Genomic DNA, 13,394 nt, shown 5'->3' with positions numbered 1-13,394 from the left:
AGTTAACAGCTAACTCAAAGAAGACCGGCAGCTGAAGATTTCCACAAACTGGAAAGACAACTATGTCCAGGAGCTCCTTCCACTCAGAGCAGAGGACGAGATTAACCACCATATAACAGGGATGGTAAATGATTGTTATTGCCACGTTATGCCATTGTTATTGTTTAGATAGCACTATCAGATGCACATATCATATGTCACACTAGAGGCCAGTGCTGTTGTGTTACACGTCATGGCTGTATTGCCTTTTTTGTTTCTAGAACACCAGCATGCTGTCTAAAATCACACACTGGGGAGCATTATGCCAGCAGTGTTTGGCTCTGTATTAAAAAAACAAAGTTGGCGTAATGACGGGTCTTTGTTACGGCCCTTTCACAGGATTTATGTGTAAAAAGGGCTATAAAGTCAGCCATTTTGCTCAGTAGCCACCATAAGGTACTTGTCATAACCAGACCAAGTAACACTGCTGCAGCAAAAACTCCACTGAACTCAGCTGGACTGTGTTTGCTTGCTAATGTATTGAAGTTTTCATTTGTCATATAGTTTTAATGTTACTTGAAACTGCATTTAAAATGGGAAACTGTGCTTTTAATGAATCTTTTGACAATGCCAAATGACACATAAGAATGTAGGCTGTGGTCTGATTGTATTCACAGCAGCTAGAAAAGATTAGTTTTGCCAAAATACACTGCTTCCATCTGCATCATCTTGCTCTGTGCTCTTAAGTGAGTTGGTTGCCATATGAGCAACCTTGAGGGCACCTGCCTTCCACACCAGTCTTTTCTTGGTTAGTGGTAAGCCCTACCAATTTGTCTGAATTCCTACTATAGTTTATTGATTGACTACCAGGCATAACACTCAAGTCTCTTCAGTAAATGTGTGACAATAAACTTATAAAACCTCTCCCCGCCATGTATGGGCTGTTTTGATAGAATGTGCAGTGTCAAGCTAGCCAAAAAGTAAACTTGGACAGAGCAGCTCCCCTGGCTACAGAGGGGCAGGCTCAACAGGGCCTTGCATGAGGATTAAGTCAGAGGCAGTATGTATACAGTGATATATGAGGGGTTTGGACATACTGAGCGAGAACACACTTGGCCAGCAGAGAAGTGGACTAAGAAGTTTCCACAGACATTCTAATACTTTTCTGGACACATTTTCTTCCTCCGTCACTACTAGAATCCGCTGTAACACCATGAATACACAGCCCTCATTCTCACTTAGCAGTTAACATTTTATTGCCCCTATAAAGCCAACATGGGATGAGGGTTTCAAAGGAAAGACGTTGGTTGGCATATCACTGTAGAAGTACACAATGCAGGAATTGTCAGTTACTGTTTGTAAACAGAAGTTTCAAATTTAGCCTCTCCTCCTATCACTGCTTGTACGATACAAATTTGAGAATCCTAGGATAGCAAAAGAATGACCTGCCCTGCGCTCCCAATGATTGGCTAGTACTTGTTGCCTTGATTGGTTGGATTGGTTAGGTTAGGGAAGAGGAGTGGGATTGGGATTAGGGTAATAAGGGTCAGGTTAAACCAATCAGAAGCAAAGTAAGGCTAGCCCCTCCTTTGCTATCCTAGGATTCGCAAATTCGCTATGCATACACTTTAAGCTACTGTACTACTGTAGGAATAATACATTTGTTGTAATGGAAAAGCCGATACTTGCGCTAGCTAAGCTCATTGGTGGTACCTACCTATCCAAAAGAAAACAGGCCAATCACACATCGTTTTTCATCTCCATCCTCTCCTTCCTGGCTAGCCAGCAAGTGTGAAAGTAAAAGCCAACCACGGATTCACTCTTGTTTTGCAATGACCATTGACTGACCATTGATTGCTTACTCTTTCGTCGTACTATACTTGCGTTTTTTCAACACTGTGTCCGCATTTTTTTGTAGCTTTCCCTGGATATGGTTTTATGAAGTCCCCACCTCATCTTCACACTGTTTATGGCTGGGGGCCTACACACCCAGGAATGTCTCGACCATAGCAAAATAATAAGAAAATAGGAAAATATAGGCTGACAGCAGGGTCTCTGCAGATAAATGCACTGCCACACACTTCTAGAGGGTCATAAGTGAGGATGGAGAGGGAATTCTTTTTTTGTATGAGTCTGTATATTGTTTTTTGTTTAAGGAAAATCCTGCATAGTATACCTTTCAAATAGTATGTGATCCAAATGTAGCATTTTATGATGCTGTTTATGGTGTGTTTACCAGATGAAGAGGAGGGAGACATGATCAGCTGAAAAAACCTCAAATGACTATTTATCTAAAAGTTACCTGCCACTTCTGTGGTCAAATGAAGGGTGTGATTGAGGCACGGTTGTTCTGTATTATGTAAGAGTGGCATTATAATACTTCAAACTTCCTCTGACTTCAGAGAAACTTGAATATACATGTTCTGTATACACACCATCGCATACAGTACGCTGACACTCACTGACCTTTGTTCTCCTGAGCCATGCGTAGTGCCTGCAGGGATGTCTGCGGGCTGATCTCCAGCTGGCACACCAGCACTTTTGTATGACTGATGGCTGGAAGCGCTTTCTGCAGCTCCTCGCTGCCCAGCAGCATGTTGGCACCGGCTATGATCACAATGGCATTCTCACCTGCCCGTGGACACCAAAAGAGACGTGTGAGGATACAGCAGCCACTGTGTGATGACTCTGAGAAGCCATGGGAACTCTCTAGTCCATAAATAGGGCTAAATTGGGGATATGAGATAAGAGAAACTGTGATGGCTTGCTGTACATTTTATTTTTACACATTTTCGTTTATATTTTCGCACTATGTTGGCAGGGCAATACACCAACTGACATTTGGCATTAATACGAAAAATATGTCGTTGTCAAACAGGACGTCAAGTGTCAAGTTTCATCAAAACTTCCATGCCTTATTAACCCGTTAAGTATATACTCAATGTGTCATCACATTATAACCTTCGAAATACTTCATATAAACCCAGATTAAACACAGAACCCTAATGTTTTGATATACATTGGTTTGTTTTTCTGTTCGAGCATTATCTTTTCATCACTTAAGGAAATATCTAAATACATCTGAATTAATTGACCTCTCGCACCGATGCAAAATGGCCTGTCCACATTGTTTTATGAGTGATTATTTCTCGACTGCAATCTCTCCATGAACCACTTTCAGTTAGACCTCTGTCTTCTTTCATAACTCTGAATTCAAACACTTAACTGCATAATGATGCATGAGGATGCACTTTGCTGACTATATGGCTATAAATGGTAGAAAAGGGGTCCAAATTCTACAGGGCATCTGCGTGTCGTAGGAGTTTTACATCACCTGACTGTATTTGCTACATGACGGACGTTGCTCTCTATGTGGAAAGTCTTGTATTGCTGTAGACTGGAACCTGTGGATAGTCAGCATGGTTTAGTGCCCTTAAGTATTTGCGTGTGTGTAAGTGTATATCCAGTGATTATAGTCACTTGAGTAGTGGTGAGTCAGTGGTAGTGCTAAATGCATCGGTATGCAGTGCGTCTGTAGTAGTGAGAAAAAGTAGCACACATGCACTCCTGGTTATACATGTGTGACGCCAGTTCTCCAACGCAAAGAGCTGCTGGGTTCTCAGAGCTTTTAGGATCTCAGCAGGGTGGTATAGGCTAGTGGGGAAAGCATTTACCTGCATCGTTGACAATGATGGAGGCAGCTCCTGTGGCTGCGTCAGAGGTCTGCCCTGCAAAATCTGAGACAGAGGGAGAAGATGAAAGGTGCAAATCAGAGTTTAAAAGCCTCTATTATTTGTCTTTTATTAAACACACCTCTGAAAACCAAAATGTCACCATAGTAACCATTACTAATTGCTTGGAGTGCTTTGGCTCACGTCAGGTTCTTGGCTACCAAGAGACAAGCCACAAACATCTGGAGTCTGATATGTGCACTGAGCACAACTTTATTTTTAACAAATCCAAATGGTTTAACAGTCATTGGCCATAACAACAGAGAAACTTTTTTGTATGTCCAAAAGCCTCGAGTAACTAAAAAGAACTGGCAAAATACAGACTAAAAAAAACATTGCTCTGAATGTGAACTTTTTGCCATGCAACATGGAAATGGCAACCAATTTGGCATGTACAGTAAAGCAAAAAAAAAACTGTACCTGTGTGTACACCATTGTTCTTGAAATTCTGAATGTAATTGTCTCCAAAGAAGTCTTTACCAACCTAGAAAAGATTGAAGGCAAAACGATTACAACAAAGAGAGTGTCAAGCGGGGTCAGACTTGGTTAGCGGCAACTTTTGAAAAGTGGTATACTCAAACCTCAGTTGGGTTGGATTTTCGTGTGCCCTGCCAGCATACTGGCATGGTGCCGCCGCCGAAAATGTGCAAAAACTAACACACAAAGTCAACAAACGCACACACGCGCAAACACACGACCAGCTGCGCCAAGCCTTGAAGACACGATAACCCCGCCTTCACGCCTCTTCATGCCCACCTCGCTTTCCCTCCTTCCCCTCTTCCCCTGATCCGCATAGGGATGTCCACATCTGTAGCTACTTTGGGTTGTGGAAGGGGTCCCCACCTTGCCCCGAGGCGCCTACTTCGAACCCACGCTTTCCAAAAAACGTGCCAAAATGCGGGCACTTCTAGCTGCCTGTGATAATGGGTTGGGCTGGTATTGGCTGCTTGGCCCCATTCTCTTTGAAGAGCGGCCTTACGTCTTGGATGTTTTTGACAAGCCGGGGTGTCTATTTTTGGGTTCTCCCCATGCCCGGAGAGCTCCTCCCGCACTGGGTTGTTATCGATCGGGCCTCTTTGTTCTGACAGAGGTGGGGCTTCGGTGCTTTAGTGCTCAGGTTGAAAGGCCACACTGAGCTTACTGATTGGAGACTCTGGGTTGTATGGTATGGGAATAGGCTTGTTTGAAGGCACTCAAGCGTGGGTGGGCGTATGCATGCGGTATAGTATTGATCAAGAGAAAATGAGGCATGGAGAGTTGATGTGGTGAAATGACTGAAGTGTAAACGAAGCTATAAGGTTTTTTGGAGATGTTAACTAGTTGGTGGGATAAAGCAGCTGATGGCTGATTATTTGTACTGAGTAACACGAAGAAGAGCCAAAGGTTGGACAAACAAAATAACTTTTTTTTTAAACTGAAATGCACAGATTCATGCTAGGCTTCAGAATAACACATAATAACACAAAACTCCACAGCGTATGGCTGCAAACTTGATTTCAGAGTCATACCTTACAGACCATAGCGGTTTTGGCCCCCAGTCTTGCAGCCTGTATGCACTGATTGGCCCCTTTACCTCCGAAGCCGATGAAGAACTTGTGACCATGGATGGTTTCCCCGGCTTTGGGTAGCCTCGGTGCCTGGCTGTGGGAAAAAGTTTTAAGGAGTACATATTCACATTGAAAACCTCACGGGATTTGGAGAATGAAAAATTAAGATTTCTCTCCTTTAAGAAATGCTTTGCATAGAGTTTTTATTGTAATCCGCTTTTTTCACCATAATAGTCTCTTCACGCTGCAGATAAAAGTTTGAAAATCTTCCATCAAACTTTGAAAAATGTTTTATTTGGCAGTGTGAGTGTTCTACGTTGAAACTGAGGAGTAGAGGGGATGCCAAAATATGAAGATAAACCTTCAGGGCCAAATCTTTTCCTGGTTATGCTATTTATTTATCAAAGGGGAATGTGAAAAAAACACACAGACAAGAGGTTTCTGTCAAGTCTGCGGAGGATTATATCTTTTGGCCTTGTGAAGGTCTTTTACAGAAAGGTCAACAAAATGCAACCATTGCCGAAATAAACGGAGCATAGGAAACTTTTTTCCCTTGAGTCTTCCCCCCCCTTTTTTGGGTTACTGTACTTAAACACAGTAATAAATACACAGACAGAACATGGAGTTTGCAATTGCCGCATCACTCTAAAAAGCACACTAGATATGTTACTTAGACATTCAGTCAGATATGCCCATGCATGTGTCTCCAAATTTGCAAATGATGCAACTAGCAAAAGCCATAGATGTCTCAACTTGACACTGGCCGCACCAGTAATGCCTGACTCATCAGGGTTGGGTAAAGTCCCACCCCTCCCCTCAAGGTTGATATGCCACAGGTGGGTGCCCTCAGGAGGAGCTGTCTGTTCCCTGGTTCCTCCAATCATGGAGACAGAGTGGGTGGTGAGTAATATGGGGGAGAGACAACAGACAGCTTCATACTGTACGTCAGGATGCTGTGGTCTGGCCCCAGGCCAGCACTGCCTGGGGCCAAAGGGTTTGCGGATGGCAAAATGTTGTCATAAACTTGTTTTTCACCCTGTTGTTGGTCTTTTTTATATTTGTGTGTGTGTGAGAGAGTGTGTTTGTGGCAGGTGCGCTATTACAGTAAGCTCACTCAATCCCAGGATTTCCAGTAACTGAGAGGCTGGTGGCAAACACTGGAGGTTGCTATAAATGCTGCTGTTTTTGCACCGGCGTGTGAAAACACTAAAATGCCCAAAGCTATAACAGGATGTAGGGTCAGTGAGACTGAACTGTGGTGAGAAGGAAACGGAACAAAGGTTTAACACATGCAAATACACACGCACACACATCTCTTCCACAAACACATTACCTATTCTACTTGGTGCAGTTGTTATAAAACATTTTTCCCACCTGTGTCACAGCTGCGTGATTCGTGGTAAAAAAAAGTAGTGCTTGTGCACAGACACCAACGAGACTCACTGTTGTCTGTCGCTTAAAGTTCAGTTCACACAGATTAAAATGAACTAGTTCACGTTCATAGTTTACAATTGGAATTTTGAACTGAGTTCACAGACCTAAAAAATGAACTAGTTTACATTCTTGTCTTCCATTTGATTAAAATACAATTTTGTAATCATCACTCACTCACAGATATTTCCCAACGCTGGTCAGAAGCTTCAACTCAATGTGTCATTTCAAATTTGTTGCCAATGTGGCTGACGTTCGGACTTGTTTTTTCAGACTGGCGGGTACAATTTGCATCTAAATGTGAGATTTATTTCCTTCAAATATCCATATGAACAGGCTTCAGCAGTTCCAGTAGCTGTGTTCTCTGGAAAGCCGTTAGCACCAGCCGTGCCAGTGTTGTGCCAGAAAACCCAGTTGCCTTAAAACGAGTGTTGTTTACTGTCGCAAGAGTCAAGGATGCCCATGTTCAAGTTCACAAGTCGCAAACAAGTGTGAACCCACTATAACGTCACACGTTGGTTTGTGGACTACTGTTTTGAAACCTCAAGTTTGGCGTTTTGGCCATTGCCATCTTGTTTTTTTTTGTGACCAGAAGTGACCCGAAGTGACCATATTTGGTCGAGAAGATGGAGCTGAGTGGGAGTAAGGGCTGGATCTGACTGAGAACCCAAGGACATGATGCACACCAACATATACCGGCAGATTTATTTTTCCTAGGATGGTGAAGGCATGACCTGCCCTACTCTGCCTCTGATTGGCTTGCCCTGACATTTATACCCTAACTCTCACCAATCTCACTCTTCTTGCCTTCCTACCCAACCAACAAAGGCAACAAGTACTAGCCAATCAGAGTGAGTAGTGCTAATGTAAAACTGTGTGTAACTTTAACCACTAGTAAAACAGATTATAACATTGTGATGCAAAATAGGTTCTGCACATCAAAGGCTACGTTCACAAACTTTGTAAGTGTTAACAGTGAATGCAAAATAGGGTTTGTCAATTTCAGTAATTAATGTAAGCTAGCTATAACAAAGTTTCCCGTCGGTTACAATTCATTAATCATAATGGAACGCGAACTAGCTAACTCCTGACGTCTCAACATGCTGTTCGCTCAAAAGCCAGCAGATAGAAATTAGCTTATTAAACTAAGTTAATGTTACACCACATAACCCTGTTATTGATTAATGTGTAATCTCACCATTAAATGAATGAAGTACAGTTCAGCGTTACGTTAGGCTGCATTAATATTAACTTTCTTTGGTTGCATCTTTGTACGCTGTTTTTGCAGGTTCTGTTCATTTAATTGTTGATGACGGGTGTCAAAAAATCTATTAGTGTAATTCTTTCAATCAATCTTTCAATAAGTAATGTTCCTGAGTGCTAGTAACCATCATGGCATGTGAAATCACACAAAGCCACAGAAGTGATGAACAGTTACTTTGCTGTTGCTATTAAATGTCAAACACTGCATCATTTAAGCTAAGAGATTTATGCCTTTTCAGATAACACGATGGAGCTCATCTGATAAGAATGCAATTCTGCAATTTTCTCTGCATGACACATTTCTCACGATTACAATGGTTTTCCATTCAGCCATTGTTTGGATCAGTGGGACAGCTATGTCTGGCATGGGGCAGAGTGAACTAGAGACCATAGGGAATAACCTTGGTGTTGAGTTTTTGAGTAGAGGATCAGAGCTTAAAGCCCCCCTCCACTCAAAAATGTGTTTTCCTTCTGTAAATGTCTGACCTTGACTATACTGTTTGTCACTAGAGAGGTGTTTTCACATTCCTCTACTGAAGGGGGTGAGATTCAATCTGAGATTCAAACGTGTGTCACTGACATGAAAGCCAATTGCTGTCATATACTAGAAATATATATCTACGGTCTACGGGGGGAACAGACTTTGACGCCACATTGGCAAAGAAACCTGAAACCTTCAGCGCAGAGTGGACTTGTCAGTACAGAGAGCTGAGTTAGCATTAGCATAGCATTAGCATAGGGAAAGCTTTGTCTGCAAATGTGGTAGAGTGAGTAGTGTTCGGATGTAGCTACAACTAATCCAGTTGCAACCTAACAAAAAACATTACCAAATAAAAAGTGGTACATACACTTACCATTCTGATATGTCTGCTAGTCAGTAATTTTGGTGCACAACAGACTTGCCATTTGAGTCTCGGTCTGACTGAGGTTCAAAGATGGCTGAACCTAATGCTAATGCTCGCCAAAGTGGCCAAACTGTAGAATTACAACTTCTGGGTCTGTCATATGATGCCATGAGGCACAAAAATACTTTTCCCTGTAGACTTAAATTGTGAAAGAGATGTCTGTAAATCAGTGGCATTTTTTTTTAGGTATATCAACCTCCCAGTATGAACACTTTTATCATTCTTACTTAATTTTACAACATTTAGGACACAATGATTTCACCAACAGCCAAATCCAGAGTTATTTTCCTGCTGTCACTCATTACAGCGAGCCCAAGACCAAGTAACTGGGAGGCAGGGTTAAAGAAAACACTGGTGCACTTGCTTTATGGGCCCATGGAAGCGAAAGATCTGGGTAATTTTACACCAAGAAATTTACTTTTTTGGCTTGTTACGCCACTGAGCAACTTTTATAGGAATGAAAAGGGCCTCGTGTCCGTCACTGGTCAACCTTGACAGGCTGTTCTCATTCACTGTTTATCTATGAAAAGTCATGCACCAAAATTTGTAATTAATCCACATAATCGGGAAGGCTGTGATCACATGACCGATGCACTGACAGAAGTAGACAGGGAAGAAGTAGGCTATAAATGGCAAAAGTCCACGTCAGAATGCAGGTTGGGGTGGTGGCTAGGTCAAACAAACACAGGACTTTACCCCAGGAGACCAATGTTCAAAACCAAGTGAACTTTGTGAAACCCAGTTCCCTTCCTAAACCTAACCAACGTAACTTAACTTTCCTAAACTTCACCTATGTAACGTGACGGCACCCAACCATGATTGTTTTCCCAAACCTGACTTTACTTGCCTAAATCTAACCTATGCACTTTTACGTTAAGTATGTAACTTTCTGTTAGTACGTAATGTGACAGTGTCATTCGTGTAGTGTTAACTTGCTAGATATCATGTGAACCGTTATGAAGGTCTGTTACCTTAGCGCAAGCAGAGGTGGTGGGCGGGGCGCAAGGCCAAATCCAGAATTTGTCATGAGGGAGAGGTTTTTACCTTAAAGGTGGGAGAACTATGTTAAACGTAACATTAATCATAGCAGAGTATTTTTTACTTTCTTTTTACTTTATTTAAAACGTGTCTGGAGAGGAACTTTAAATATTTCAGCGCTACTTCAGAAAGGAAAGGTGCAAGCATGCTTATTCACTTTCCAGCCAATAGTTAATTGACAATATGGTTGTTGCTCTGATTTCTGTACACTAAACATGAAGCTAGAGCCTGGAGGTGATTAGTCGAGTCGAAACAAATGAAAACAGCTAGCTTGGCCTACCAACACCTCTAGAGCTCAGCAATTACCACAATACATCTTGTTTGTTTAATATGTAATTAAACAGAAATGTAAAAACTATACTATGCTAAGCTATTTGGAGCTCTGGCTTACTACTAGACAAAACATCCATATTTTCATGAAACTCTCAGCAAGACAGCGACCAAGCAATAGTACTGACTGAATATTTCAGGTAGCACCTGGGACCATTTTCTGTTTAAAGGACTGACCATTCACTGACACTCATGGTGGAGGTCTAGTTCTACTTCAGCTTTATTCCAGTTCCTTTGCTTGTCCGTACTTCTTCATTTGGTAGAGATGATTGTAAAATGACTGACAGAAAGACTTTCTGTCAGGTGTAGAGGCTGAAAGGATTATCACGTAAGAAGAAGCATTTATCTGTGTCCATCATACACAGGTCACTAACCAATGTTTTGCCTTTCTGTTTTATAAAAATGCCCAGGAAACTGATTTTTTATGTGTCATATTTGATCTTAACCTTAAAGTGTTCATGACATTTATTAAGACATTCACACAATTGTGATAAATAATGAGCACGACCTTTGTAGATTCTAAAAATATTGTCAATGTTACATTTGGCCGACAGCCATCTAAAGGCAGATAACTGACAGGTAAGATAAACAGATTTCCAAATTCTTAAATAAATCCACCCACGCCTCTTCATGCCCAGAGAGACACTTGGCTATTGTTGTCTGTGGTGAGTGCACCAAACAAACAGGGCAGCTATGTGCTAAAGTGCAACCTCAGTGCGTTTTCTCCCATGGAACCAAGAGGCCAAAGCAGGTGTTCAGTGACGTGAAGTGTTTGCTTTGAGGCTGGCTCTCATTTCCCTCTCCTCTGTCTCTATTAAAGTCATTCCTCAGCTGTTGGTGAGCAACAGAGGGAAGTAGACTTGGACACAAACAAACTGAAATGCTGTTTTCCAAAGTTTGAACTAGAGCTTGTCTTTCCAGTTCCAAACACAACCTCTGAAGTGAACTTACCACTTGCAAAATAAGATACTCACAGTGAGCTCAAGCTTTTGCTTGTATTTATCAAAAATTTTATATAATTACTGAGTAATCTGTGTGGATACTACACGGTCAAAGTAAACACAGAAGCCATTTTAATCTAAGTGTTATAACCTTCAGTTCATGTTGAGCCTCAGAAAAGAAGCATTTCAAACCTATGCATCACTGAGAGGAAACATTTATGTTCTCATCTTGTATACTTTTCCATGAAGGTCCTTTTAGCGGAAGCTCCAGTGAATCAGGACAAGGTGAAGGAACTTAACAAAGAACAGGTTGAGCAAAGACAGCATACCTTACATGGACACGGTGAGCTGCGGTGCTAACAAGAGGTGCAGTGTCGGAGTAGGACGTGGGCGTTTATTTTTGTGTGGTCAGACCATTTGTTAGAGCCACATGCATGTTGCCATTATTCACTTGCTGGACAGAAACGGCCTATATCAGTGGATATAATAAGCCACTTATCAACCTATTCACAGTCTGAATTGGTCAGCGCTTATAGAAACATCAGAGCTTTGTTTCTCTTTTTTTGAATTTACATAAAAGGTTGGCAGACAGAATTTTGGAGGAGAAAATTCCTGTATTCTACTAGTGAGCATCACGGTCCCACAACACATCACTGAGATGAAAATGCCACGAGAGGGAACACTGTGTAGGAGAGCTGCAACAATTACTCAATTAATCGATCAGATGCTTGGAAGTAAATTCATTGCCAACTATTTGGACATTTAATTGTTTCAATTATTTCTTAAGCACAAATATCAGAACATTTAGTGGTTCTAGCTTCTTCAATGTGAGAATTTGCTGCTTCTCTTCATAATTTATGACAGTAACTGATGTATGATGTAGTAAATGTGTGATAGTCTCTGGGTATTGGACTGTTGGTTGGACAAAAGAAGCTATGTGAAGATGTCACATGGAGCTTTGGGAGATTGTGATAAGCATTTAACAGTTTTTTGTCTGCTTCCCAGACTGGACGCTTGGACCCCTCCAAGGGGTCACGAGACAAACCTGAGGCCATGAGATAATTAACTGGAATTCTTTCTTTTTAACTTTTCACTGATCTTTGCTTTTGAAACTGAATACTGGATAGTTTTACCACTTCAGACCTCTAAAAACCATCCAAATGAAACAATCTGAGAAGGGAAAATTATCATAAATGCTCAAAAATCACTGACATGTGTAGTATCTGATGTGAAAGAAAAAAAGATTAGAAAACACTGCGCTCACACATGGTCTGAAAGATGTATTGAAGTTAAAAATTCCAAACCTTGCGCTTAACTTTGTAATGGTTATTGATTTTCATGATTAATCAATTCACTGTTTGGTCAATAAAATGTCAGATAAGTGTTTTAAATGTCTCTCACAAGTTTCCAGAGCCCATGGTGACTTTTTCAAATGACTGTCAGGACACATATGAAACAGGGGGTTTAAAGGTCTGAAAATTCTGAGCATCTAACACTTCATTTCCTGCATTCTGATGAATTTTAATGCATAATTTTGTGTCTTTTCTGCATCAGTTTATGGGGTAAATGTTTTCAATATTGTCAAAATAAAAGTCCTCTGCTATTTTCATGTTGCTATTGGGGTGGGGCGGGAGGTAATGCAAGGTTTTAAATATTGAGTGGGACATGTCCCCTGTGTCCCTTCAAAATATACACCGATGCAATCCACTAATCGATTTAATTCACTAATTGTCACACTTACAGCTGGGGCCCAGATTTGTGAGTCTGGGCTTGAGATTCACTCGAATAAAAACATCAGATAAAGGTGTGTTTACTGTGCTTTGGAAGAAACAACGCTGTGGTTCTGATCTATAATTTGGGAAACTCAGATTCTCACTGAGCAGGTGATAAGTGCCTCCACTCAGTAAGCTGAGGCAGTAGGGGGCACTGTACAGCTTTGACAATGGGTTAAAAGCCTGAGAGGCTCCGCTGCTCCTCCTCTTTGTGCACTGCAGATAGTAGACGATTAAACATGACCTTTTACTACCAAACAACATGCCGTAAAAAAGGAGCAGAGTATGCTCTGCAGCCTGACTAATACATTTATAACAAAACACCAGAGAGATCTGTGTTACTCTTGTGTGTTTGTATGGCAAGACAGAAGCAGAGGGAGACAGAGTGTGAGAGTGTATGTACATGTGTGTGTGTGTGTGTGTGTGTGTGTGTGTGTGTGTGTGTGTGTGTGTGTGT

General features: G+C 41.4%; 1 protein-coding gene across 1 annotated transcript in view; it reads right to left on the bottom strand.

The window, feature by feature from the left end:
- rbks (ribokinase) overlaps positions 1-13,394 on the bottom strand; it is a 44,434-nt gene that overhangs the window by 23,381 nt on the left and 7,659 nt on the right. The window contains exons 4-7 of the mRNA XM_050062318.1: positions 5,219-5,351; positions 4,131-4,194; positions 3,654-3,716; positions 2,446-2,610 (exon numbers count right to left, since the gene is read on the bottom strand). Of these exons, the coding sequence (XP_049918275.1) occupies positions 2,446-2,610; positions 3,654-3,716; positions 4,131-4,194; positions 5,219-5,351 (425 nt within the window). The remainder of the gene's footprint in view (positions 1-2,445; positions 2,611-3,653; positions 3,717-4,130; positions 4,195-5,218; positions 5,352-13,394) is intronic.

Source organism: Epinephelus moara, chromosome 14 (assembly GCF_006386435.1).
Source record: "Epinephelus moara isolate mb chromosome 14, YSFRI_EMoa_1.0, whole genome shotgun sequence".
Lineage (NCBI taxonomy): Eukaryota > Metazoa > Chordata > Actinopteri > Perciformes > Serranidae > Epinephelus > Epinephelus moara.
This window is presented reverse-complemented; position numbering and strand designations above follow the sequence as displayed.